This window comes from Populus alba, chromosome 10 (assembly GCF_005239225.2).
Source record: "Populus alba chromosome 10, ASM523922v2, whole genome shotgun sequence".
Lineage (NCBI taxonomy): Eukaryota > Viridiplantae > Streptophyta > Magnoliopsida > Malpighiales > Salicaceae > Populus > Populus alba.
In genome coordinates this window covers 20213533-20241507 of record NC_133293.1, presented here as the reverse complement: position 1 = coordinate 20241507, position 27975 = coordinate 20213533, and the positions used below count along the sequence as shown (strand labels likewise).

General features: G+C 35.9%; 3 protein-coding genes and 1 pseudogene across 3 annotated transcripts; all 4 read right to left on the bottom strand.

Annotated features, from left to right (window-relative positions):
* Positions 1-83: 83 nt before the first annotated feature.
* Positions 84-4397, bottom strand: LOC118060004 (adenosine kinase 2). The gene is made up of 12 exons (XM_035073078.2): positions 4221-4397; positions 3654-3707; positions 3492-3538; positions 3337-3368; positions 3136-3237; positions 2988-3055; positions 1666-1742; positions 1454-1551; positions 1303-1373; positions 1163-1229; positions 888-1071; positions 84-558 (listed from the first exon to the last, which is right to left on the bottom strand). The coding sequence occupies exons 1-12, from the start codon at positions 4301-4303 to the stop codon at positions 416-418; spliced, it is 1026 nt and encodes a 341-aa protein (XP_034928969.1). The 5' UTR covers positions 4304-4397; the 3' UTR covers positions 84-415.
* A 2587-nt stretch (positions 4398-6984) lies between these two features.
* LOC118060003 (phenylalanine ammonia-lyase G2B-like) lies at positions 6985-10020 on the bottom strand (annotated as a pseudogene).
* Positions 10021-13384: 3364 nt separating this feature from the next.
* On the bottom strand, positions 13385-16825 carry LOC118060002 (phenylalanine ammonia-lyase G2B). Its single transcript, XM_035073077.2, has 2 exons — positions 16216-16825; positions 13385-15319 (listed from the first exon to the last, which is right to left on the bottom strand). Exons 1-2 carry the CDS (start codon positions 16599-16601, stop codon positions 13570-13572), a joined length of 2136 nt encoding a protein of 711 aa, XP_034928968.1. The 5' UTR covers positions 16602-16825; the 3' UTR covers positions 13385-13569.
* A 3412-nt stretch (positions 16826-20237) lies between these two features.
* Positions 20238-23208, bottom strand: LOC118060001 (phenylalanine ammonia-lyase G1). The gene is made up of 2 exons (XM_035073076.2): positions 22812-23208; positions 20238-22207 (listed from the first exon to the last, which is right to left on the bottom strand). Exons 1-2 carry the CDS (start codon positions 23183-23185, stop codon positions 20458-20460), a joined length of 2124 nt encoding a protein of 707 aa, XP_034928967.1. The 5' UTR covers positions 23186-23208; the 3' UTR covers positions 20238-20457.
* Positions 23209-27975: the final 4767 nt, after the last annotated feature.

Sequence of the window (27975 nt, the reverse complement as noted above, 5' to 3'; positions counted from 1 at the left end):
ATAATGGCCGCTTTGATTTTCTTTGATAATTTCCTATCGTATACGGTTCAGAATTATCAAGAGGATAGCAGGATGAAATACGATACCCAGTGAAAAGCTAGGTTTATATAAATAGCACAAATGACCGAATCTTACTTCATAGACAACAGACTCATCGGAACCAAACCTGGTTCACCATTTTTCATTATGAGGGCGAAAAATTGCTTGGTGGATTAAGCCAAGGATAGCTCGCCAACTCTGTGGACTCCTACCTCAAGCAATGCAACACTGGTGACTTGGAAAAAAAAAAAAACTCCTCTACCAAAAAAAATGGGTTCAGGAGAACGCACAGAAAAATTATGAAATTATGTTTTGGAGAACGCACAGAAAAATCAACTCAAGTACAGAGTAAGAGGCTCGGATGGGAGATATGAGCCTACTTGAAATCGGGCTTCTCTGGGTATGTGCAGCCTGACCTTTGGATAATGACATTTGCTGCATAGCAACCAGCTTTCACACAGTCTTCAATGGGCTTCTCTTGCACCAGCTGTGACAAAAATCCACCAACGAACGCATCACCTGCCACGGACGAAAAGCTATTAAGATTTGATCGGAGAAGTCAAGATTGCAAAGATACTAACACCAGGTATGAATCCTGCAGGAATACTGAAACTAATAGCAGCTTAAAGCACTAAATTTCAGGATCTAACAGATGTTATCCTTTTTGCATTTCTTATAACCATAGTAGATGATCTAGCTTTCTAGCAAACTGCTGTTTAGATGGAGGGAACTAGAGATGAATGGAATACTCCGACATACTCCAATCAATAAGATATGGATATATCTTAAAGATCTCTAGGCAGTTCCGAACATCGGACAGACTAAAAAGATGGAAGAGAAGAGCGTACCTGCTCCATTTGTATCAACCAGCTTCTCCTTGGGTAACAATATCACAGGGAATAATTTCACCTTCCCATCCTCAGCAACTACAACAGGATCTGAACCTTGAGTAATAACAGTAATCCTCTTGTGTGCCCCTGATGCCTTAGGCCATTGAGAAATCTTAAGAGCGATCTCCTCAACATTCTCAGTCTGATAAACAAGAAAAATCCAGTTAGGTAAATTGCATGGTGTAGCTGAATTTGGTTCTCTGATTGACTATAATTCACGAAGAAACAATTACCTCCCATCCATGAACCTTTGCAAAGGTTCTGGCTTCGGTCTCATTCCCAAAGACATAGTCCATGTAACTGTAGACAAACGGTGAATAAGTTTTGAACCATTGACAAACATCATGAACAAAACAGAGGTTGGCAAACTTACGGTAGAGCTTTCTCCTGCACATCCTTGAAGAACTCACAGATAAATGGAGCAGAAAGGTTCATCATGAAGACCTGCACATGCATGTCTCAGATTACTGAACTGAGAAAAGCAATAATTACAAAAGAGAAAGATCTGACTGGGCAAGTTTTACCTTGTTGTTTGCAGCTGCGTGTTCAGCAACAAGCATAATGGATTCAGGAGACACGGTAAGGAAAAACCCAGCAATGTAGAAATATTTTGCCTTTTCAACTGTTTCAAAAAAAAAGAAAAGGATTAAGTTGAAAAGGGGAGACCAGCATGCAATATGGCCAACAACTAAATAAAGTGTTGAATGTGGAAGCAGAGAAAGATAAATGGTAGTACCAAGTTTCCAATTTTCTGGCCTCTTCAAGTGCTCAGATTTGTAACAATTTGCAGCAGACAAATTTGCAATGAGCGACCTGAACAAACACTTAACTTTTAACCCAGAAAACATTGACAAATGTATAGTTTCAATTGCAAAGTTCACACCAACATGCAGTCTACTTTTGTTACACAATTTTATGCTGTAACAAGATTAGGGCTGATTTTTATTCTCCATAATAAAATATTTGGCCCAGGGGTGAATGACAGTCCACCTTGGCGTGCCATCAATACTTCATGGATTACTAATAGCAGCCCCTCCCTTGGCACAGATGCTACTACCTCCAAAAGGCAAACAACACATATGCTCAGCATGTAGAAAGAAACTGGAAAAAATGTTGATTTTGGACACAGTGCTAGAATATATGGTACCCATGATAAATGGATAAGCAGAAAATCACAAATAGTGCCTAACTAACAGCACAGGATCTCTATAAAAATTGGAGTGACGAATTATTTCTATTGCAAATAAATATTAATAAAAAAAACCCATCCAGGGATTTAAAAAAAAATCCCATCAATACACCAATTGCAAAAGAATATTTAATAAAAAAACCCCTAATTTTTCAGCGACAATTTGCAGTCAGATCACTCCATTTTTCACCTAAACTATCTCAAAATCATCTCAAAAACTCCTAAACACATTTTCAACTTCAAAATTCATTTTAATCAACCAAAATAACTCGATTATTTTTGTGCCTATAACCACCATAAATAAACTCCTCGCTCCAAGGCAAACTGTAGAAACCAATGTCGGAGGTTTTTGTGGCCAAAATGAGGCTGAACAAAAATTTCTCTCTCCTACCTCTCTTCTGCCATTTCTCTCCTCTCTCTCACAGCTAGGGACCAAAGTTGAAGACAAATGAAATTCAATGACCAGTCATACAAACCTTGAAAACCAAGCACTAAAGTGAATATATATTTCCAAAAAATCACTTAAATTTGTTGACAAAACAACATTGTTTAGCACCTAAAACACCCTACATGATGTTACTTTGCCTATGATGGACAATATAACAGTGTCCAGTTCCACATTACTATCGTAAACCACCATGCTCTTTTAGTTTCTTTTGTTAATTGTTAATGTCATAATTTTTCAATAATACAATGCAGCATATCCATAAAAGATAATACCAGTTATAAACAGCACAATTCTGAAATTTTGAAACAAGAGAAAGATTCATGTCAGTTTGCAGCAATGTATTTAGCAAGGACAAAATAACCAACAGATGCACATACTTTTAACTCAAACAACAAATACACGGCAATCAGGTAAAACTGACCTCTCACCACCAACAACACAAACAGCACATGTTCCAGTTGGAGCAGCCTCATCCTCATAATAATGTACCTGATTTCACATCCTCATTAAATCTCCTTGACAGTACACTCAACCTAAACGTTGGAAACAAAAGATGCAGGGTAATTTACATTAACACCAGCTTCAGTTGAGTTTTTCTTCATCTCCTCTCCAAACTTGTCCTTCCCAATGGAGCCCATATAGCTGGTTGCGCCAGGAATTTGGAGCATCCACTGCAATAAACAAAAGTCAAGAGAAGTAAGAACAAATTAGTCACATACAATAGAAGCATGACAACAAAAATGTATGCAGTCATATCTATCACAACAAACCTGTGCAACTCTGATTGAATTTTGAGTAGCACCTAAACATAACAGAAAAAATGATACTCGTTAGTTTACAGGCATCCATAAAATAATATTATTCATTAACTGAAAATATTAAAATTTAAACATGACATCATTAAATTTAGAAATCCTGATATTACCTCCAGCAATGTAATCTACATTGCCCTTGCTAGCCATTTCATCGTACCTTCAAATATCCATAAAAACAATAAGCATCGTTTTGAGTAGCATCAATACAATGTTTCAAATGCCTGAAAAAGGTAACACATATAGGAAAATGCATGAATATAAAAAGAACTCACATAGGCAAGTGCTTGTCTTCGGCGAGGATAGCATTGTTCAGCTTGATGTCATATCTATCAAAATAGTCCAATTAACGAAAATCAACAACGGAAGAAAGGTATTTAAATTCCCAAACTAAATCACATAATACTTAAATTTGAAACGAATAGAATATGATATAAACTGTAGAAAACAATGATTTACAAAAAAATAGAGCTCAATTCTCACATTTAAAAAATTCGTTTAACACGTCAAACATTAAGATTTTCTCAGTAACCAAACAATCACGATGAAATTTTCATAAAGAGAGAAAAACAGAGAGAATCAATCATACAATGAAAGAATAAAATCAGATCTGTCATTGCAAACCAAAACACAAGTTGAAAGCAGCTCAGATCTACCTCTTATTTCCAATCAGACAACAAGAACTAATTAATAGGTAACAAACACGGATCAAGCAGTATCGAATAATAAAGATTGAAGCATTAAAAGAACAACATCAAATAAAGCAAAGTTCAGGTTTTGGTTTCTGCAACAATGAGAACAATAAACATAGTAATAGAGGTATTAAAAGTGACACAACTTACTTCTGCAAGAAATCATCGTCTACAACAGCAGAAATGTCGAGGAGTGGGTTTCCCATGCCTAACACGATCCCCTCGCACGCCATTTTCGTGTTTCTTTTGTGATAGAGATAGAGAGAGAGAAATGGAGGAGCTTATGTGTGTAGAAGGAAGCGGGGTCGCAGGGAAAAATGGGGAAGCAATGCTAGGTATTATAGTAGGCACCCGTTTGGAATTGAGATTAATTTAAAAACAAAAAATGTTTTTTAATTTATTTTTAAATTATAAAATAATGTGTAATATCAAAAACAATAATCTTTTTAAAAAATAAAAAATATTATTTTAATATACTTTTAAATAAAAATAACTTTAAAAATCTACATTTACTTCACTTCTAAATATCATGTTTAAATGTGTTGTTGTTGAGTTAATAATGTATTTAGTCCTCTTTTTATTAATTTAAATTTATTTTGATCCTTATTCTAAAATAAGATAAAACATTGAATTTTATCTCACTTTCAAGTAAATATAATCTAGCATCATCGTTAATCATTGGGAGTATTTTATGATAATTCAAGGGAAATAATTTCTTTAGTAAATGAAATGAAAGTATATATAAATTGATTATACATTCATCCATAGGAATCTCAAATGTTCGGTGATAAAACTCAAAATCAAGTCAATAAATCAGCCAAAATGAGAATTTTTCTTACCTTTTGAATCAACCTTTGAGAGTGGGAAAAGGACCTTTCTCGTATTAAATGCCGAATATAGAATAAAAGGATGGTATTGAGAGAAAAAAGTAATGAGTGGCTAGAAGATAGATTAATAACAAACAGAGGGACAAGATGAACCATATAACCTAATTGTTGGTGAGGTGTCGGTGGAGTCACCAACCTCCGCCACTGACGGGTTTTCAAAGCTATTGGTTGGGTTAATTGATTAGTTTAATTAAAATATAATTGTTTTTGTTTGATCTCAATCTCACGTTTTATTTGTTTGGTAGTAAAGTAGTTTAAGAAAAATCTTTGTTTAAATATTTATTTACTAATTTTCATTTAATTATTTATCTACAGAAATAAAAAGAAGAAGAAGAAGAAAAACCTTTAACCTACAGTGGAAAAAAACATGAGATCTTCGTACCATGGAGTCTCCAGAATTAAGTTTTGAAATTATTAGAAAGTGTCCCGTTTATTTGGTTTTATATTTTAAAAATATTTTTAAAAAACATTAAATTTGTTTTAGTTTTTATTTAATTAATATATTTTTAATATTTTTATATCTTTATATACTAATATCAACTTCAAATTTTCAATATCATCCTCGTATTAATTAAACTTTGAAAGTTTCAGGTGGCCATCAACGGCTAAGGTGGCGCACATGGCTTTGAATGTATTTGGTATTGAAGTAGTTATTGTAGTTATGATTTTAAAAAAATTGTTTCATAAAAAGTACTTTTAATTGAAGTTAGTTTGAAAAAATAGATGTTTGATTAAAACTATGGTTCAAATTGAGATTATAGAAAAAATAGTTTAATGTGTTTGGTTAATAATACTTTTGAAATTGAGGTTATAAAATAATTTAAAAAATATATATATATATATTAATATTGATGGTTTTTAATTTAAATATTTTGGATTTAACTATTGTTATTACATCATGAAAAAAATCATATTTTATATAAATTTTTTTTTATTGTTCCATTAAAATATCTACAATTCCATTACGTACAAAATTTATCCGACAAGAACTACAAAATTAGATAAAATATTATCAGGAATAAAATTGAGATTACAGTACGAGTAAATTTAATTCACCTTAAACTAATATCTTAAAAAAATAAAAAATAAATTGTTATTCACGTTCATGTGAACAATGCGAGTGAAATCAATTAATTACACTAGTATTTTTTTAAAAAAATTATTCACGTGAGCAGTAGAGACATGCTGCACTATTTACTGAAGAGTACAACATGGTTCAGCATTTTGCCGTGCAAGAGCTGCTTCACTTTTTCTTGCATTTCAAACAATTAGACCATAAAACAAGTGTTTTTTAATTATCAAACAGGTTACATCTGTATTTTAACAAAACACAGACATAACCTCTTAAACAAACGTTGCCGTCATGTAAGATGCCCCTCCCTCAATCACTCTTGTATAAGCTCACCCTGAATATTTTTTTGGATGGGCTGGGCATGTATGGGTTTACGTTGGGCTATGTCAGATTCCCCTATGTCATTGGATTAATCACTATTTTTTTAGCCTAGCTTTTCGATTCATGTTAACTGAAAAAAAAATTATTTATTGTTTTTTTTTTGCATATTTTAATTATAGAAAAAAAAAATTTTTTGATTTTTTTTAAAAAATTATATTTATTTATACCTGATCGGTATTTCTCCACTCTTTCAGGTAAATAAGGTTTTTTTTTTTTTTTTTTTTTAACAGCGGTTACCACGAAAATGAGAGTAAAATTTGGTAAGTGTAGGATCATGACTTTGATGTGCAGTTTCAAATGAGTTTTTATTATGGCCTCACTGTTAATATGCATTGCTAACAAATCATGAACATGACATGACAACCCTTGATGAACAAGAACATTAACTATTCTAAAAAAAAAAAAATCCCTAAGGATTATATCTTTGTTAAACCAAAAAGGTGGTATTGCTTGCAAGTTTATTAGATTTAAATGCAACTAAAGAGCTTAAGATTTTGGCCTAAATCATTTGAAATCTGTACTGGTAGGCATTTAAGGAGTGGTAGTGTAGAGAAATTTGACAGCAAAAAAAACCTCTTTTTTTTTTATTTAGGATGGTGCATTTATTGTTGTACAAAGAAAGATTCTTCAGTGATTTGAAAGTAAATAGACAACATAGGCATACAGTTTGCTTGCTACTTGCAAATTGACATACCAATTAAGTTTAGTAAGAAAAAAGAAAGATGATTACAAGACATCCATAACTTAGCAAATAGGAAGGGGAGCACCATTCCATTCCTTCAAGCATTCCAATAAGGGATCAATTAACTTCCCTTCACAGATAGCTGTGAAAACCTTGTCAAACTCCTCGCCGGGTGATTTGACGTTCTCACCTGTTAGCAAACTAGTTCCCAATTCTTCCCTCTCAAACTTGTACAGGGGGTATGACCTGCATTCCTTGATCCTGTTTGGAATAGCTGGATTTCCATTCTCAACTTCAAGTCTAGCACTCTCCACTTCTTTAGGCAAAAGGCTCTTCAATTCGTCCTCAAAAGATTCAATCTTTTTGAAAATCAAAGTGGTTGAATTTGTTTCCTTTTCGCCATTCACCAAGGCATGCTCGACTAGTACTTGCCTTAGCTTTTGCATTAATGGATAGGTTGCACTACAAGGATCGTCAATGTAGGAAAAGACATGCTCTCTGTCAACAACCTTGAGCAAGTCTTTTTCACATAATCTTGAAGGGTGAAGCTCGCCATTGAAGCCCATTGTCAAGACTCTCTTGGCAACTTGGCTGACAGTGTTCTTGACTTTGTTCTTCAGGTTCTCCTCCATGTGCCTCAAGTCAATGGCCTGGCATAGACCAACCAAGAAAGTGGTAGACATGAGCTTCAATATGTCAATAGCTTCAGCTGTTTTTCTTGAAGAAATCAAGCCCAGTGAGTTGACATCTTGATTGTGTTGCTCAGCACTCTGGACATGATTGGTGACAGGATTGGCAAGGAATTGGAGCTCCGAGCAGTAAGATGCCATGGCAATTTCGGCACCTTTGAACCCGTAATCCAAGCTTGGATTGCGGCCACCAGTGAGGTTTGAAGGCAATCCATTGTTGTAGAAGTCGTTAACAAGTTCAGAGAATTGTGCAAACATGAGTTTGCCAATTGAAGCAATGGCCAAACGAGTGTTGTCCATTGAAACACCAATTGGGGTCCCCTGGAAATTCCCTCCATGTAGAGCCCTATTCCTCGACACGTCAATCAAAGGATTGTCATTGACAGAGTTGATTTCTCGTTCGATCATTTTCGTTGATGTTCTAATCACTTCGATCAGAGGGCCTAGCCATTGTGGAGATGTTCGAACAGCATATCCTTCCTTTTTAGGTTTTTGTAGAGGATCAATCTCATGTAACTTTTGAGCTTCTTTAACATAGGAGCTGCCATTTAAAATATGTTCCATGATGGCGGCAGCTTCAATTTGGCCAGGATGATGCTTCAATTTATGTGTCAGGTGATCAGTAAACTCAGGTTTTCCTTGCATGACTTCAGCAAAGATTGCTGACAAAACTTCTGATAGGATAGCCAACACATTAGCCTCAAAAAGCACAATTAAAGCTAGACCAGAACCCACTGCAGAACTATTTACTAGTGCTAGACCCTCCTTTGTAACTCAAAAAAGCCGCCATCAATCCCAGCTTGTGTAAAGGCTTCTGCAGGGCTCAGGGGCTCTCCATTGGGTCCAACTGCCTTTGAATTAGGCCTGCCTGTCAAGAGCCCAGCAATGTAGGACAACGGGACAAGGTCACCAGAGGCAGTGATTGTTCCTCTCAATGGCAAACATGGGGTTATGTTGCGGTTGAGCAGCTTGGTGATGGCTTCCAACATCTCAAATCTTATGCCTGAATAACCTTGAAGTAGGGTGTTGGTTCTGACCAACATAGCTGCCCTGGTTGCTGAGCGAGGCAATGCATGGCTAGACTCTATGCCATTACCGAAGATACCGGCATTCAAGAACCTAGTGAAAAAAATCCCATAAACCACATTAGCTGAAAAAAAGCATTTAGTTGACAAGTTTATTTGGTAATTGAATTTTTAATCAGTTATTCTTGCAAGAACCTTCGCGAAGTGTAGGTGACAATTTGAAACAAAAAAATATTACTAGCAGCTAGGATAGTGAAGGAGCACCTCACACGCACCTGTGGTATCTTCCTCCCTGACAAAAACTGAAAGAAACCCTTTGCTAGATGTCTTAACAATCGATCATTATTGCCATATGTCTCGGGATTTTTGCCAGTAATGATCCAAAATTCCAATTAACTGAAAGAACCCTTTGCTTTCATTGTTTTGAAAACATTAATAATTGTTAAAATGTTTGTTACATGATTAGATCAATTTGTCTATGTGATTAATGATTCAACTGCTAACGCGCAGACATGTTGTCGAACGTGGAAGCAACTGAAACAGGAACGAATCGTGTCCACAACAAGACCTTTTTTTTTGTCTCTAACAAGACATTAGTTGTTTTTTCCTGGGAAATATCAATACTAACAAGCCAGCAATCCCCTATTTAAAGTAACAAATTAACAATATCATGGCAAGAAAAAAAAAAAAAACTGCGTGATATATACAATAATTAAAAAAGCTACCTTACTAGCAGTTAAGATACAAGTAAAGTAAATTTTGGGATTTGTCATGAGTTTGATTACCTTATAAGCTCCTTTTGAAGCTCTCCACCTTGCTTGGTTCTTCTATGTGAGGTTGCACCAAAACCAGTAGTCAAACCATAACTGTCTGTGCCCTTGCTCATGCTGTCCATGACCCAGTCACTGCTGGCTTTGACACCAGCTCGAGCCTCCTCTGACAGCTCCACCATGACACCGACGTGACCGCTAGCAATTGCAGTTACCTGGCCTATGGTCAGGGTCTCACCTCCTAACTTGACCACAGGCTTCCTGTACTCCTCGATCATGCGCTTGACCTCATCTAGGTGGCTTCCTTTTAGTGACTCTGCCGCCATGCCCCAGTTCAAAGGGTCATTATTGTTAAATCCTGGTGAACCATTGCCATTGCGTGAATCTTGACAAAATTCCATTTTTTTCCTGTTAAGTTGCGAAGCTCTAAATGTATTTAGGAATTTTCAGGCTACTCCTGAGTTTGTTCACGAAAATTTAGGTGCTTTAAATAGAGAAGGATGGGGTGGGTTGGCCGATGTGCTGGTTGAAAAGTGTACGTGGCCGTTGGATCATCATGGGATTCAATGGGCGGGATTGTGACACTTGGGATGTTGTGGTAAGTAGCATGCACTTAAGTGGTGAATTTTCATCGTGAGTGCATGGTAAATCCAAGAACCATGGCGGCTGGATCAATGCCAGGCAAAAATATTATAGAAGAAAACTCAAGTAAAATTTATTAGTTGTAATCACGTGCTTCTTTTGGCTAGTCCTACTGAGATCTACTTAATTGGGTGTTAAAACGGCCTCAACAGTGGGCTTGATGGCTAAATTTAGAAGAAGAAAACGTTATTAAATTAAATAATATTTATGGGGACCGAGCTGAGATTACTTGATAGGGCAAAACTCAAAATATAATTTGTTATTAGAAAATCCATCTATTTAAAATAAAAAAAATAGTATAATATTGTTCTATATTCAAACATTAAATAATAAAAAAATCTAAAATCTTTGACAATTTATATCGAACGTCGGGTTTGAACAAGTGAAAGCCAGGGCCCAGTCACTGGCTGTATATATATATATATATATATAAAGCCATAATGAAGAAAAAATCAACGAATCCAGACAAAACCTACGAAGACAACAAAGAAAAGGATATATTTCTCATCCTGAAAGTTTGCCCATATCCTTCTCTCTTTCGAGAAGAAAAGCAGAGCATAGAGAGCCACCTTTACTAAAAACCCTGCTTGCCCGATAGTTTGAACCTGCTCTCAGTAGAGTTGTAAAAAACTAGGCGAGAATGAGAATGAATCATTTAAATTTTAAGTTACCTGTCAAGTTAATTTATGATCCAAACCCCATTTTTTTGTCTTCAAAGCAACTAGTTTAAGGTTAGCTGTTTGCATGAGAAGGAAACAGTACTTTACATGTTTCCCATGATCAATTCAGCATTACACGTGTTATGATCATTAACCTCTTGAAAAAAACCGAATGCCTTTTCTTTTTATGGTGTTAATGGACGATTGCTCATAATAAAGTCTTTATTATGAGCAATCGTAATAAAAAAGATAGAAAGAAACATTTTTATTTACACAAATAAAATAAACATGTCTCTATGGTAACAGTTTTTAAGATAAATTTCTATATTTTTAAAACAAGAAATATATGAAATTATGTATATCATATCTCTATTATTTTTATCTTCTACTCCCAGTATCGTGAGGTTCCTGGTAGATATCCAGCAGCCTGCATCAGTTAAAAAAGATACGTCAGTGGAGAACACCACGGTGCACATATTCTTTAAGAAAATGTTAAAAAAAGAAGAAAATAGTAGCCAGGAGTTGTTGTGGTTAATTAGACCACCGGGTCATGTTCACCACCAAACACAGTCGTGGTTCTCATCCAGGGAGGGTAGGTGAAGACAATGAGAAAATCATAGAGATCAAGCTTACTGCTTTACTTAACTTGTTGCACTCTTGGACAATGAGAAAACCAGGAGTTGTTGTGGTTAGACCGGGTGTTATTCTCCTCTGAGTTTTTCTCCAGATTCAGAATAGAATAATGATTAAGATAAACGTGACTGGGCTGCTGCTCGTAGTGGCGAGGGTAGGTGAAGACAATGAGAAAAGCGCAACTCTCATACTGTGTAGGACTTGTAGCAAGACAACAACCATGTGCCTCTTAGAGGACACTCGAGAAAGTGACTTGAATGATCTCTACCGAGCATTTGGACGAACAACTCGTGTGTTCGCTGTCACTGGTTTGAACAAAGGTTTTGGCTGTGTTCATCTAGTTAACGAGGAAGATGCTCGGAGAGAGCCATCGACAATCTCATGGATATGGCTATGATAATCTCGTCCTCAAAGTTGAGTGGTCTGCACCTCGCTGGATCAAAGTAGTTGAAATTCCTCCATCAGAAAGTTTTAGTTCTAGTGCTTTAATTATGTTCGTTTTTTTCTGGCAGCATGCTAGCTTTTGCGAAGAGATAGGTGTTGCCCTCATCAACCGCTCCTCGTTTCTTCGTCAATAAAGACAAGTGAAAGAAAGGAAAAAGGTGGTGATAAATATTTTACCAGACGGGTTTACGCCATGTCTCAACAAAAATAGAAAGATAACTGACTCAGTATAACTTTGTTAGGATAAAAAACGATACTTTTTAGTTGACAGGCATCAATAAAATAATATTATTCATTAACTGAATATATTAAAATTTAAACATGACATCATTAATTTTAAAAGCTAAAATAATATTATTTTGATAAATATATATCTTTTTCCAAAACAAAATATTGAAATTCACCCATTATATTCTCATCTAATTTTATGTAGTCATTTTAATATTCAAAACAGCTCAAAATAAAAATTAACTATATAAAATAATAAATTATCCAATAGATCTATGAAATTGGATCGAAATTCTTCAGCAATATACATTTAAAACACATACTTGTATAGAATTTGAATTAACTATAGTTTCATTGTTTTGAAACCTAGTGAACTTCGAATTTTCAGTGTCCTCATATTAATTAAACTCTAAAAGTTTCAGGTGGCCATCAACAGTTGAGGTGGCGCTACGTGGCCTCGTGTGAGATGCCCCTCCCTTAGTCACTAGTATAAGCTAGCCCTGGATTATTTTGGATGGGCTGGGCTTATATGGATTTAAATTAGAATACGTCAGACTCTCCAATGTCATTGGATTAATCACTCTTTTTTTAGCCTAGCTTCTCGATCTATGTTAACTGGAAAAAAAAAACGTTTCTCTGGCTTTTTTTTGCATATTATAATTATAGAAAAAAATATCCTGTGATTTTTTTAAATGATTATATATATTTATAATAATTATTTTGCCATACTTGTACAAATAAAATACATAGCAAAGTCTAGTTTGACAGCAGATCCATTGTATCCTTAAATTTCAAATTCAATTATTGAATTTGTACCTGATCAATATTTCTCCACCTTTTCAGGTAAGTCAGGTTTTTTTTTTTTTTTTTTTTTCCAGTGGTTACCAAGAAAAAAAGAGTAAAATTTGGTAAGTGTGGGATCATGAATATGATCGCAGTTCCAAGTGGGTTTTTGCCTCCCTATTAACATGCATTGTCAAGAAATCATGAACATGACATGACAACCCTTTATGAACAAGAACATTAACTATTCTAAAAAATAAAAATCCCTAACGATTATATCTTTGTAAAACAAAAAAGGTGGTCTTGCTTGCAAGTTTATTAGATTTAAATGCAACTAAAGAGCTTAAGATTTTGGCCTAAATCATTTGAAATCAGTATTGCTAGGCATTCGAGTGGTACTGTATAGAAATTAGACAGAAAAAAAAAAACATATCTTTTTTTATTTAGGATGACGCCTTTGCTGTTGTACAAAGAAAGATTCTTTAATGATTTGAAAGTAAATAGAAAACATAGACATACAGTTTGCATGTTACGTACAAATTGACTTGACAAGTAAGCTTAGTAAGAAAAAAGAAAAAAAAAATGATTACAGGACATCCATAGCTTAGCAAATTGGAAGAGGAGCACCATCCCATTCCTTCAAGCATTCCAGCAAGGGATCCATCAACTTCCCTGCACAGATAGCTGTGAAAACCTTGTCGAACTCCTCGCCGGGCGATTTGACCTTCTCACCTGTTAGCAAACTAGTTCCCAATTCTTCCCTCACAAACTTGTACAGGGGGTATGACCTGCATTCCTTGATTCTGTTTGGAATAGCTGGATTTCCATTCTCAACTTCAAGTCTAGCACTCTCCACTTCTTTAGGCAAAAGGCTCTTTAGTTCTTCCTCAAAAGATCCGATCTTTTGGAAAATCGAAGTGGTTGAATTCCTTTCCCTTTCGCCATTCACCAAGGCATGCTCGACTAGTACTTGCCTTAGCTTTTGCATTAATGGATAGGTTGCACTACAAGGATCATCAATATAGGAAAAGACATGCTCTCTGTCAACAACCTTGAGCAAGTCTTTTTCACAGAATCTTGAAGGGTGAAGCTCGCCATTGTAGCCCATTGTCAAGACTCTCTTGGCAACTTGGCTGACAGTGTTCTTGACTGTGTTCTTCAGGTTCTCCTCTATGTGCCTCAAGTCAATGGCCTGACATAGACCAACCAAGAAAGTGGTAGACATGAGCTTCAATATGTCAACAGCTTCAGCTGTTTTTCTTGAAGAAATCAAGCCCAGGGAGTTGACATCTTGGTTGTGTTGCTCAGCACTCTGGACATGATTGGTGACAGGATTGGCAAGGAATTGGAGCTCCGAGCAGTAAGATGCCATGGCAATTTCGGCACCTTTGAACCCGTAATCCAAGCTTGGATTGCGGCCACCAGTGAGGTTTGAAGGCAATCCATTGTTGTAGAAGTCGTTAACAAGTTCAGAGAATTGTGCAAACATGAGTTTGCCAATTGAAGCAATGGCCAAACGAGTGTTGTCCATTGAAACACCAATTGGGGTCCCCTGGAAATTCCCTCCATGTAGAGCCTTATTCCTCGACACGTCAATCAAAGGATTGTCATTGACAGAGTTGATTTCTCGTTCGATCATTTTTGTTGATGTTCTAATCACTTCGATCAGAGGGCCTAGCCATTGTGGAGATGTTCGAAGAGCATATCGGTCTTGTTTAGGTTTTTGTAGAGGATCGATCTTATGTAACTTCTGAGCTTCTTTAACATAGGCGCTGCCATCTAAAATATGTTCCATGATGGCGGCAGCTTCAATTTGGCCAGGATGATGCTTCAATTTATGTGTCAGGTGATCAGTAAACTCAGGTTTTCCTTGCATGACTTCAGCAAAGATTGCTGACAAAACTTCTGATAGGATTGCCAACACATTAGCCTCAAAAAGCACCATTGAAGCTAGACCGGAACCCACAGCAGTACCATTCACTAGCGCCAGACCTTCCTTCGGCTGTAACTCAAAAAAGCCGCCATCAATCCCAGCTTGTGTAAAGGCTTCTGCAGGGCTCAGGGGCTCTCCATTGGGTCCAACTGCCTTTGAATTAGGCCTGCCTGTCAAGAGCCCAGCAATGTAGGACAATGGGACAAGGTCACCAGAGGCAGTGATTGTTCCTCTCAATGGCAAACATGGGGTGATGTTGCTGTTGAGCAGCTTGGTGATCGCTTCCAACATCTCAAATCTTATGCCTGAATAACCTTGAAGCAGGGTGTTGATTCTGACCAACATAGCTGCCCTGGTTGCTGAGCGAGGCAATGTATGGCTAGACTCCGTGCCATTCCCAAAGATACCGGCATTCAAGAACCTAGTGAAATAAAATCCCATAAACCACATTAGCAACAACCTTAATTGGAAAAAAAAAAAAAATAGTTAAGAAGTTTATTTGGTAATAGAATTTTGAATTAGTTATTCTTGCAAGAACCTCAGCGAAGTGTAGGTGACAATTTGTAACCAAAAAATGTTACTAGCAGCTAGGATAGTTTCTTGCACTCTTTCTTAAGATTGGCAAACCATAATCAACGAAGTAAATTACAAGTAATTAATGATGTTTACCGTCCGGGACACTAGACTTTTTCTCTTTGAATATTTTTTATTTGATGGTTAAATAACACAATACGAGTCAAGTCAACTTGGAAATATACACAAAGTAAAACATTTTATTTGAAATTCAGGCACCTAAATGATCTTTGATACGTAATTTAAATATAATTAGGCCGGTTGGAAATATTCAACCCTTTATAATAGTTTATTTCACTGCTGTAATCGGATCACCTACCTACCACATCATCTCTCTCTCTATTTTTTTTTTTGTTTGTCCTTGCTGGACTTCCACTTACAACCTACCAACCTAACAATAACAAGTTAACAAGACTTCTGATGAAACGTGTGCGTGCTAATTTCAGGCATTTTCCAGGAGAGTGAAGGAGCATAAGTTAAGGCTCACATGCACTTGTGGTATCTTCCTCCCTAACAAAAACTCCTCTTTTTTTTTTTTTCTGTCTCTAACAAGACATTAGTTGTTTTTTCCTGGGAAATATCAATACTAACAAGCCAACAATCCCCTATTTAAAGTAACAAATTAACAATATCATGGAATAAAAAAAAAAACTGCTTGATATATACAGTAATATAAAAAGCTACCCTACTAGCAGTTAAGATACAAGTAAAGTAAATTTTGGGATTTGTCATGAGTTTGATTACCTTATAAGCTCCTTTTGAAGCTCTCCACCTTGCTTGGTTCTTCTATGTGAGGTTGCACCAAAACCAGTAGTAACACCATAACTGTCCGTGCCCTTGCTCATGCTGTCCATGACCCAGTCACTGCTGGCTTTGACACCAGCTCGAGCCTCCTCTGACAACTCCACCATGACACCAACGTCACGGCTAGCAATTGCAGTTACCTGGCCTATGGTCAGGGTCTCACCTCCTAACTTGACAACAGGCTTCCTGTACTCCTCGATCATGCGCTTGACCTCATCTAGGTGGCTTCCTTTTAGTGACTCTGCCGCCATGCCCCAGTTCAAAGGGTCATTAGTGTTAAATCCTGGTGAACCATTGCCAATGCGTGAATCATGACAAAATTCCATTTGTTCCTGTAAAGCGATGATCCTCTATGCCAAAATGGGGGAGAGACGAAAAAAAAAGTGATGGATGGATTGGTATGATCAAAGAAAAAATGAGAGAGAAGAACGGATGTGTGATCACAAAGAATATTCTGGCGTAAAAAATTATATGAGGGTTGTATAGTAAAAAAAAAAATTGAAGTTGCGAGGCTCTGAATGTATGTAGGAATTTTCAGGTTACCCAAAAATCCTGAGTTTGTTCATCAAAATTTAGGTGCTTTAAATAGAGAAGGAAGGAGGGGCAGGCAGGCAGAGGGTGGGGTGGGTTGGCCGATGTGTTAGTTGAAAAGTGTACGTGGCCGTTGGATCATCGTGGGATTCAATGGGTGGGATTGTGACACTTGGGATGCTGTGGTAAGTAGCATGCACTTAAGTGGGGTCGCATAATTGGGAGGATTTCCTGTTCTTGTCAAAAAGATGGAAGGTCGGGGAGAAATGGGGTTGGTTGAGAAGTGGCACATCAACACTTACGTCATGGCTCTTATTCTTATTATTTAATCAATGATTTCTCTGCCATGAAATTTAAATCACCATATCTACGTATGTTTTCCTTCCATAAATGGCAGAGGGAATTATAACGATCGATGGTGTCTGGATATCATGAAAACATCCATGCATATATTTACTTGAAAATAGTAAAAAATCCATTTTTTCTCTATTTATCCACACGCGGAAATGCTATGTAACTCGATTGATTTTGTTAGTCATTTTCCTTTTAAAAAATAAATAGTGGTGATTATATATCATGAGATATTAACGGATTATTTTGAATTTCTACAGTTTCTCTTTTATTTCTTATAAAATTTCCCGTCATCCTAGCTTTCAAGTTGATGCAAGCTATTGGACTTGGGCATTGTTTCTAACTCGGCCTTGGTGTTAGGTATTTCTTTTTTTATATTAATTACATCAAGTTGTGAATTTTCATTTCGAGTGCATGGTAAATCCAAGAATCATGTCGGCTGGAACAATGCAAGGCAAAAATATTATAGAAGAAAACTCAAGTAAAATTTATTAATTAATTGTAATATTCATGTGCTTCGAGATTTACTTAATTGGGTGTTAAAACGGCCTGAACAGTGTGCTTCAAGGCTAAATTTAGAGAAGAAAATTGCTATTAAAATATTATTTGGAGTTTCGGTTCAACCGATTTGGAGAATTTATGTCAGATATAATTAAGGATAGTTAGGGTTTCTTTTTACAAGTGAAAGCCGGGACCAAGTCACTCGCTGATATATAGGATAGAGCCATAATGAAGAACAAATCAACGAATCCAAAAACAAAAAACGCCGACGAAGACAACAAAGAAAAGGATATATTTCTCATCCTGAAAGTTTGCCCATATCCTTCTCTCTTTCGAGAAGAAGAGCAGAGCATAGAGAACCACCTTTATTAAAAACCCTGCTTGCCCGATAGTTTGAATTCTTCATCCACATCACAATTAAAAAATTTATGAAAAATCTATTTCTTATCCTTCATGTAACATTTGAACTATAGTGTTATTTAAATCTATTCAAGCTAGCCGGTTGACCTGAAAACTATCTTGGACTGGGTGTAAGAAAATCAGACAAGAGATGATCTAGTCAAATAATTATTGGTTAACGTTTACTTTTAGGGTTTTGATAGGTTGGGTTCTTACATTTCTTGTACTTGCAAATTCCTCTGGTTCTCACCAAACTTGCTTGGTTGAAGTGGAAAAGCCTGCTTACCACCCCCTTTTTATTTTTATAATTTTATTGTGGTTGGTAGGGTGCTGCCATTGAAGTCTACTTTGCCCGGCCCCACCTCCTCCTCATCCACTATAATTTTCCTAAATATCTCTACGTACTGATCGAAGTTTATTTATCTCAAACAACATAAATCGTTCACTAATTAATTTGACTTTAATGTTGATTCTATGACGCTAGCTGATTATTTATGCCATGTATGGTGTGTTGTCTCAATCCTAATGCCAGTAATTACAGTGTCATCTCCTGTATATTATTTAGTCTCCATTTGGTTTTTATATTTTAAAATATTTTTAATTTTTTCTTTATTTTAAATTAATATTTTTTAATTATTAATAATAGTATATTAAAAATTAAGTTTGTCTTCTCTTTTTGGTTTACAGCCAAAATATTTTTCTCCTCCGATTTTTTCTCAAAATTCAGAATAGAATAATGATTGAGATAAACGTGACTGGGCTGCTGCTCGTAGTGGGGAGAGAAAAGATCGAAAGTGAAGGTTGTTGGTGTGGCTGGATGAAAAGTATGCGGTGGTGCCGTTGAAATTAAAATCAAGCCACAACCCCTTAATTTGAAATTAAAAACCCTAATCTTACTTAATACGGCGAAACCAAGAAAGCAGGGGACTCTCCAGCACAGCTTGGAAACAGAGATGCAACTCTCATATTGTGGAGGACTTGTGGCAAGACAGGTGGACAGCCATGCGCCTCTTAGAGGACACTCGAGAGAGTGACTTGAATGATCTCTATTGACCATTTGGACCAACAACTCGAGTGTTCGCTGTCACTGGTTTGAACAAAGGTTTTGGTTGTGTTCATCTTGTTAACGAGGAAGATGCTCGGAGAGAGCCATCGACAATCTCATAGATATGGCTATGATAATCTCGTCCTCCGAGTTGAGTGGTCTGCACCTCGCTAGATCAAAGTAGATGAATTTCTTCCATCAGAAAGTTTTAGTTCTGGTGCTTTAATTATGTTTGTACTGGAATCATGTTCGTTCTTTTTTCCAGCATGCTTTTGCGAAGAGGTAGGTGTTGCCCCCATCAACTGCTCCTCGTTTCTTCGTCAATAAAGACACGAGAAAGAAAGGAAAAAGACGGTGATAAATATTTTACCGGCGGCTTTCAACAAAAATAGAAAGATAATTTACTCGGTATAGCAAACGAATGAACAATATCATGCTAATTAATTCAACTATGGGGATGTTTCATATGTAGAGTGGTTTGTTAAAAATGAAAGGTTGCAACGGAGTTGTTAGAAGCAAAAATATTCCCCTAGCGTGGCTGTTGTTTTTAATTTTTGGACTCCACATGCTGAAGATAGTATGTATTTTTTTTGAACCAAGTACAAGAATATAGCTCATGTTTGATGGAAAATTGACTGTGTTGAAGATAGTATGTACTCCTTTTGAACCAAGTACAGGAATATAGCTTATGTTTGATGGAAAATTGACAAAAACAGAGAAAAATTGTCAAAAAAGGTTTATTGATTTGATTCAAAAGGATAACAATGTCAAGCATCCAAATCTAACTAAGAGTTTGCCATAATAGCAATGAGCCCTAGGAACCAATAAAGGTGTAGATCAATTCTTCAACATGTCATGAGTGATAGAATATAGCTAGGATGGTCAGATATCGTATGAAATTAAGTTAGAATCAGAGCCTAAGTTGGAACAAAAAATTACGACAGTAGTAGAATCAGTTTTTTTAGTGCAAATTCTAAGAGATTTATCCAACCTTAAAGACCAGATAAAATAAAATAAAATAAAATAAAAAGAAATGAATTTAGCATTATAAAGACTTCTAATCAGTCTAAGAAACCTGATGATTTTGGCAGCAAGGGAAGAGGGTAAAAAGGGCAAAAAAACAACTCAGACAGGGTTCAAAAAACATTTCTTTCTTTTTTGCTTTTATCAATTCCTTAACAATCATGAACTAAACTCCTTTATTTGGTTCAAAAAAGATACACACCATCTACAACATGTAAGGCCTAAAAATGTGGAACAACAATAGGCATATAGTGTGCTTGTTACGTACAAATTGACATGGCTAATAAGCTTAGTAAGGAAAAAAAAAAAGATGATTACATGACATCTATAGCTTAGCAAATAGGAAGAGGAGCACCATTCCATTCCTTCAAGCATTCCAGCAAGGGATCCATCAACTTCCCTGCACAGATAGCTGTGAAAACCTTGTCGAAATCCTCGCCAGGCGATTTAACCTTCTCACCTGTTAGCAAACTAGTTCCCAATTCTTCCCTCACAAACTTGTATAGGGGGTATGACCTGCATTCCTTGATCCTGTTTGGAACAACTGGATTTCCATTCTCAACTTCAAGTCTAGCACTCTCAACTTCTTTACGCAAAAGGGTCTTCATTTCTTCCTCAAAAGATCCGATCTTTTGGAAAATCGAGGTGGTTGAATTCCTTTCCCTTTCGTCATTCACCAAGGCATGCTCGACTAATACTTGCCTTAGCTTTTGCATTAATGGATAGGTTGCACTACAAGGATCGTCAATGTAGGCAAAGACATGTTCTGTGTCAACAATCTTGAGCAAGTCTTTTTCACATAATCTTGAAGGGTGAAGCTCGCCATTGAAGCCCATTGTCAAGACTCTCTTGGCAACTTGGCTAACAATGTTCTTGACTGCGTTTTTCAGGTTCTCCTCTATGTGTCTCAAGTCAACGGCCTGACATAGACCAACCAAGAAAGTGGTGGACATTAGCTTCAATATGTCAACAGCTTCAGCTGTTTTTCTTGAAGAAATCAAGCCCAAGGAGTTGACATCTTGGTTGTGTTGCTCAGCACTCTGGACATGATTGGTGACAGGATTGGCAAGGAATTGGAGCTCCGAGCAGTAAGATGCCATGGCAATTTCGGCACCTTTGAACCCGTAATCCAAGCTTGGATTGCGGCCACCAGTGAGGTTTGAAGGCAATCCATTGTTGTAGAAGTTGTTAACAAGTTCAGAGAATTGTGCGAACATGAGTTTGCCAATTGATGCAATGGCCAAACGAGTGTTGTCCATTGAAACACCAATTGGGGTCCCCTGGAAATTCCCTCCTTGTAGAGCCTTTCTCCTCGACACATCAATCAAAGGATTGTCATTGACAGAGTTGATTTCTCGTTCAATCATTTTCGTAGATGTTCTAATCACTTCGATCAAAGGGCCTAGCCATTGTGGAGATGTTCGAAGAGCATATCGGTCTTGTTTAGGTTTTTGTAGAGGATCGATCTCATGTAACTTCTGAGCTTTTTTAACATAGGCGCTGCCATCTAAAATATGTTCCATGATAGCGGCAGCTTCAATTTGGCCAGGATGATGCTTCAATTTATGTGTCAGGTGATCAGTAAACTCAGGTTTTCCTTGCATGACTTCAACAAAGATTGCCGACAAAACTTCTGATAGGATTGCCAACACATTAGCCTCAAAAAGCACCATTGAAGCTAGACCAGAACCCACTGCAGTACCATTCACTAGTGCTAGACCCTCCTTCGGCTGCAACTCAAAAAAACAACCATCAATCCCAGCTTGTGTAAAGGCTTCAGTTGGGGTCAGGAGCTCTCCATTGGGTCCAACTGCCTTTGAATTAGGCCTGCCTGTCAAGAGCCCAGCAATGTAGGCCAATGGAACAAGGTCACCAGAGGCAGTGATTGTTCCTCTGAGTGGTAAACATGGGGTGATGTTGTGGTTAAGCAGCTTGGTGATGGCTTCCAGCATCTCAAATCTTATGCCTGAATAACCTTGAAGCAGGGTGTTGGTTCTGACCAACATAGCTGCCCTGGTTGCTGAGCGAGGCAATGTATGGTTGGACTCCGTGTTATTGCCGAAGATACCAACATTCAAGAACCTAGTGAAATAAAATCCGATAAACATATTAGCAACAACCTTAACCGGAAAAAAAAAAAAAAAAAAAACATTTAGTTGACAAGTTTATTTGGTAATAGGATTTTTAATTAGTTATTCTTGCAAAAAGCTGTAGTGACAATTTGTAACCAAAAAATGTTACTAGCAGCTAGGATATTGTCTTGCACTCTTTCTTAAGATTGGCAAACCATAATTAACGATGTTTACCGTCCGGGAGCTAGACTTTTCTCTTTGAATATTTTTTATTTGATGGTTAAATAGCACAATCGATCATTATTGCTACATATGTCTTGGGATGTTTGCCAGTAATGATCCAAAATTCCAATTAACTGAAAGAACCCTTTGCTTCCGTTGTTTTCGAAGGACCAAAACAAGACATTAACAATTGTTAAGACTTTTGTTACATGATTAGATCAATTTGTCTATGTGATTAATGATCCCCTATTTAAAGTAACAAATTAACAATATCATGACAGCAAAAAAAAAAATAAAAATCCACGTGATATATACAATAACGAAAAAGTGACCTTGCTAGCAGTTAAGATACGAGTAAAGTAAATTTGGGGACTTGTCATGAGTTTGATTACCTTATAAGCTCCGTTTGAAGCTCTCCGCCTTGCTTGGTTTTTCTATGTGAGGTTGCACCAAAACCAGCAGTAACAGCATGACTGTTCTTGCTGTCCATGACCCAGTCATTGCTGGCTTTGACACCAGCTCGAGCCTCCTCCGACAGCTCCACCATGATACCGACGTGACCGCTAGCAATTGCAGTTACCTGGCCTATGGTCAGGGTCTCACCTCCTAACTTGACCACAGGCTTCCTGTACTCCTCGATCATGCGCTTGACCTCATCTAGATGGCTTCCTTTTAGTGACTCTGCCGCCATTCCCCAGCTCAAAGGGTCATTAGTGTTAAATCCTGGTGAACCATTGCCATTGCGTGAATCCTGACAAAATTCCATTTTTTCTTGTAAAGTGATGATCGATTGGTGCTTTAAATAGAGAAGGAAGTAGCATGCACTTAAGTGGGGTCCCGTAATTAGGAGGATTTCCTGTTCTTGTCAGAAAGATAAAAGGTTGTTGAGAAGTGGCACATCAGCACTTACGTCATGGCTCTAATTCTTCTTATTTAATCAATGATTTTTGAGAAGAAAAGCAGAACAAGTGAAAGCCAGGGCCAAGTCACTGGCTGATATATATATAGGATATAAAGCCATAATGAAGAAAAAATCAACGAATTCAGACAAACCTACGAAGACAACAAGAAAAGGACATATTTCTCATCCTGAAAGTTTACCCAAATCCTTCTCTCTTTCGAGAAGAAAAGCAGAGCATAGAGAGCCACCTTTATTAAACCACCTTTACCTGTCAAGTTAATTTATAACATTTGTAATGTGGAGCTCTTTAGCCATTTTTTTTTCCCAGACTCCATTGATTACTTGACAATTTGAAAGCCATTTTGGTTCTTTTTGTGCTTACGTTTACATATGTAGTCTATCTCTTGGACGTTTCATATGCTTAATTAATTAAGGGAGTGTTTTGTTTGGAGGTAGTTTTTGACTTTTCTGGTAGGAATATAAAAAAACATGTATTTTTAGTTTTTAAAAATATAATTTATATTTTAAAAAAGTTATATTTAAAAAACAATTTCTCACATCTTCAAGTCAAACACATCCTGAAGTTGCGAACATTGTACGATGTTATTTTAAAAAAAATTTGCGGCGATCCCTTTGCCTGCATGGTCTGCACACCACTGTTTCTTATAGAATGCAAATCACAAGTACAGTTTGTTTTTAATAAATGTATGGTATTTCTCTTATATTAATAATTAATATTTTGAAACCTCGCATCAGAATTCAACAGAGTCCAGCAATTGCAAACAAAAAATAATAATGCAGAGAGAACATAGGTCGAAAGCATCCATGGATTCACATTCGTGTAACCATCGTCATTATTTCATAGGTCGCCATCAAGCTTGCTTGCTTGCGAGCAAGATATATTAAATAGATTTTTCGGGTATTTGTAAGAGACACTCCTAATCTTTAATTATTATCTCCTGTGCTGAAAGAACCGGGATAAAAAGACAATAAAGGTGTTGCTCCCTTTTTTTTTTCTTTTTCTTCGAATCCGTCTTCCATTTTTTATTGGTTTATGCTAGCTGGATTAGTCGCTCGATCCCAAAAAAAAAAAATTAATATATGTTTTATGAAATCTCTACTTACAAATAGCCATTAAAAAACAATTAATTAATGTGTTTTATATATGCTAGCTGGATTATTCGCTCGATCCCCCACCAAAAAAAACAAATATATGGAAAAATGTTGGATTCTGTAGAATTAAAGAATGAAAGGGGAAAAGAAGAGTTGTAGACAGGAAGACTGAAGAGATACAGAAAGAATGTATTTTTGCTTAATAATATTTACTGTTACATGATGGTCTTATATAATACCATCTTAAATTCAAAGTAATCCTATAATCAAGGATACAATTAATGATAAGATATACACATATTTTCTAATATTGTTGTAGATGTGATCACGTTATCTTCAGATTCAAATACCTCTTGTGCAGGTATGATCAGGTATGATCAGGGATAACAATCCCTGATCATGATCTTTCCAGTATCCAGATTTCCTGATAATTATCGTACTCCCTGATCATGTTTATCTTCAATATCAATATTATCTTTATTGTAGATATGCTTGGAGATCACGTTATCTTCAGATTCAAATACCTCATGTGCAGGTATGATCAAGGATAACAATCCCTGATCATGATCTTTCCAGTATCGAGACTTCCTGATGATTATCGTACTCCCTGATCATGTTTATCTTCAATATCAATATTATCTTTATTGTAGATATGCTTGGAGATCACGATTATCTTCAGTAGTAGTAATCTCTCTTGTTCAGGTATGGTCAGGTCAGGTCAGGGATATCAATCCCTGATCATGTTTATCTTCAGTATCAGTATTATTTTCAGGAGATTGGATAATATCGTTAACAAATTCAAACATGAAAACTTAGCAACTTAGCTAGATCCTTTTCTATTAATATATAATATTCTAGAATGGCCTTGCTTGATCTTCCAAAGAATCACGCGTACAAACCAATTCAAAGCAACTAGTTTAAGGTTTGCAGTTTGAGAAAGAAATATCTTAATTACATGTTTCCCATGATCAATTCAGCATTACATGTGTTATGATCATTAACCTATTGAAAAAAATCGATTGCCTTTTCTTTTATGGTGTTAATGGTCGATTGCTCGTAATAAAGTCTCTAATACGAGCAATCGTAATAAAAAAAATAGGAAAAAAAACATATTTATATGAAGATAAATTAATGTAAATAAAATAAATATGCCTATATGGCAACAGTTTTTAAAATAAATTTATATATTTCAAAACAAGATATATATGAAAATAAGTATATATCAGATCTCTATTATTTAATTTTATCTTTTTTCTTCAAGTGTCGTAACAAAAAACTACCAAGAGTTCAAGTAGTGTGGCTATAGTTGATGGCACAATTCTTCTAACAACGTATGAGCGTACTCATGATCACAAGCGAATTACCAAGTGTAGTGTTTAATTTTTCCACGTTAATTTCCTGTTGTTTCTTCTCATCACTGTTGATCGTAAACTGAGATTTGCAGTCAACCATTGACAAGGTTGAGTGCTTCAAACACGCGCTGTTCTTGATGAATATTGTTGACAGTACAGACCAATTAAGCAAGTCCAAGAATGACAAAAGCTGACAGTGAAGGTTTCGTTTTTATTTCTTAGACGGGAGGTTCCTGGTAGATATCCAGCAGCCTGCATCAATTAAAAAAGATACATCAGACTATCAGAGTGGAGAACACCACCGTGCACATATTCTTTAAGAAAATGTAAAAAAAAAGGAAAAAAATAGTAGCCAGGAGTTGTTGTGGTTAGACCACCGGATCTTGTTCACCACCAAACACAGTCGTGGTTCTCATCCAGGGAGGGGTAGGTGAAGACAATGAGAAAACCATAGAGAGATCAAGCTTACAGGCTTTACTTCATTTGTTGAACTCTTGGACAATGAGAAAATCAGGAGTTGTTGTGGTTAGACCGGGTCTTGCTCACCACCAAACACAGTCGTGGTTCTCATCCAGGGAGGGTAGGTGAAGACAATGAGAAAATCATAGAGATCAAGCTTACAGCCTTACTTAATTTGTTATACTCTTGGACAATGAGAAAATCAGGAGTTGTTGTGGTTAGACCGGGTCTTATTCTCCTCTGAATTTTTCTCCAGATTCAGAATAGAATAATGATTAAGATAAAGGTGACTCTCCAGCACAGCTTGGAAATTGAAATTGCAAAGAGGAAGTGGAGCATACGGCGAAACCAAGAAAGCAGGGGACTCTCCAGCACAGCTTGGAAACAGAGGTGCAACTCTCATGTTACAGTGTAGGACTTGTGGCAAGACGGGTGGACAGCCATGTGCCTCTTAGAGGACACTCGAGAGGGGGACTTGAATGATCTCTACCGACCATTTGGACCAACAACTCGAGTGCTCGCTGTCACTGGTTTGAACAAAGGTTTTGGTTGTGTTCATCTTGTTAACGAGGAAGATGCTCGGAGAGAGCCATCGACAATCTCATGGACATGGCTATGATAATCTCGTCCTCGGAGTTGAGTGGTCTGCCCCTCGCTAGATCAAAGTAGATGAATTTCCTCCATCAGAAAGTTTTAGAAAAATTACAAAATTACAAAATTACTCTGATGAAAGACAGCGGCCTAGTTCTTTCTTTTCAAACAAAGGGGAAAATTACAAAATTACTCTGATGATGATGATGATGTGGTTTTTTTTTTCACTTTACAATTAATTTTTCAACAATTATATTTTACACCTTTAATTTTTAAGAGTGTGGAAAATACTTTTTATCCTGAAGGGTTTATGCCAAAAACAAATATCAATAAAAATTATTTATTAATTTATAAAAATTATCATTGTACTTTAAATAATAACTAAGAAATTTTTTGAAATCTAGAAATAATAAAAATATCATTGCGTTCCTTTTCCCTTTTTACTATTTTTTTTAAATTAATATTTTTAGATTGATATATTTGTGTTAAAAATAATTTTTTCAAAAAATATATTATTTTTATTTATTTTTAAATAAAAAATATTAATTATAAAAAACATTCAACGTTACACCACAATCCCAAAATTCAAAAGATCTTTTATCTTAGAAAACCCATCACTTTTCTCAAAATACCTGAACACATCTACCAAATAGAACGGAAGATGCCTGTTTTAATTTATGGTTTGAAAGTGTTGGTATGATTATTTTGTCGTGTATAGATTTGGACTCTAATGATTATTTTTTTCGGAAAAGTCTCTTTGTGGTTTTAATTTATTTTTTTTGTCGTGTATAGATTTGCTGGTAGTAACACGGTGCCTGTTTAAGTATAATTTGAAAGAGTTGGTATGATTATTTTTTAAAATAATTGTTATATTTAAAATAATATTATAAAAAATTAAATTTTTTAGAAATTATATTTAGGACTGTTATGGTTGCTTTTTAAAATATTTCACTTATAAATATATCAAAATAATATTTTTTTTAATTTAAAAAATTATTTTTGATATCAATGCATTTAAAATGGTCTAAAATTATTAAAAAATATTAATTTAAAATAAAAAATTATATTTTAAAAAAAATACTTTTAATATATAAAAATAAACAATACTAATCTGAATCTCATTTAATCATGGCCTTGGAA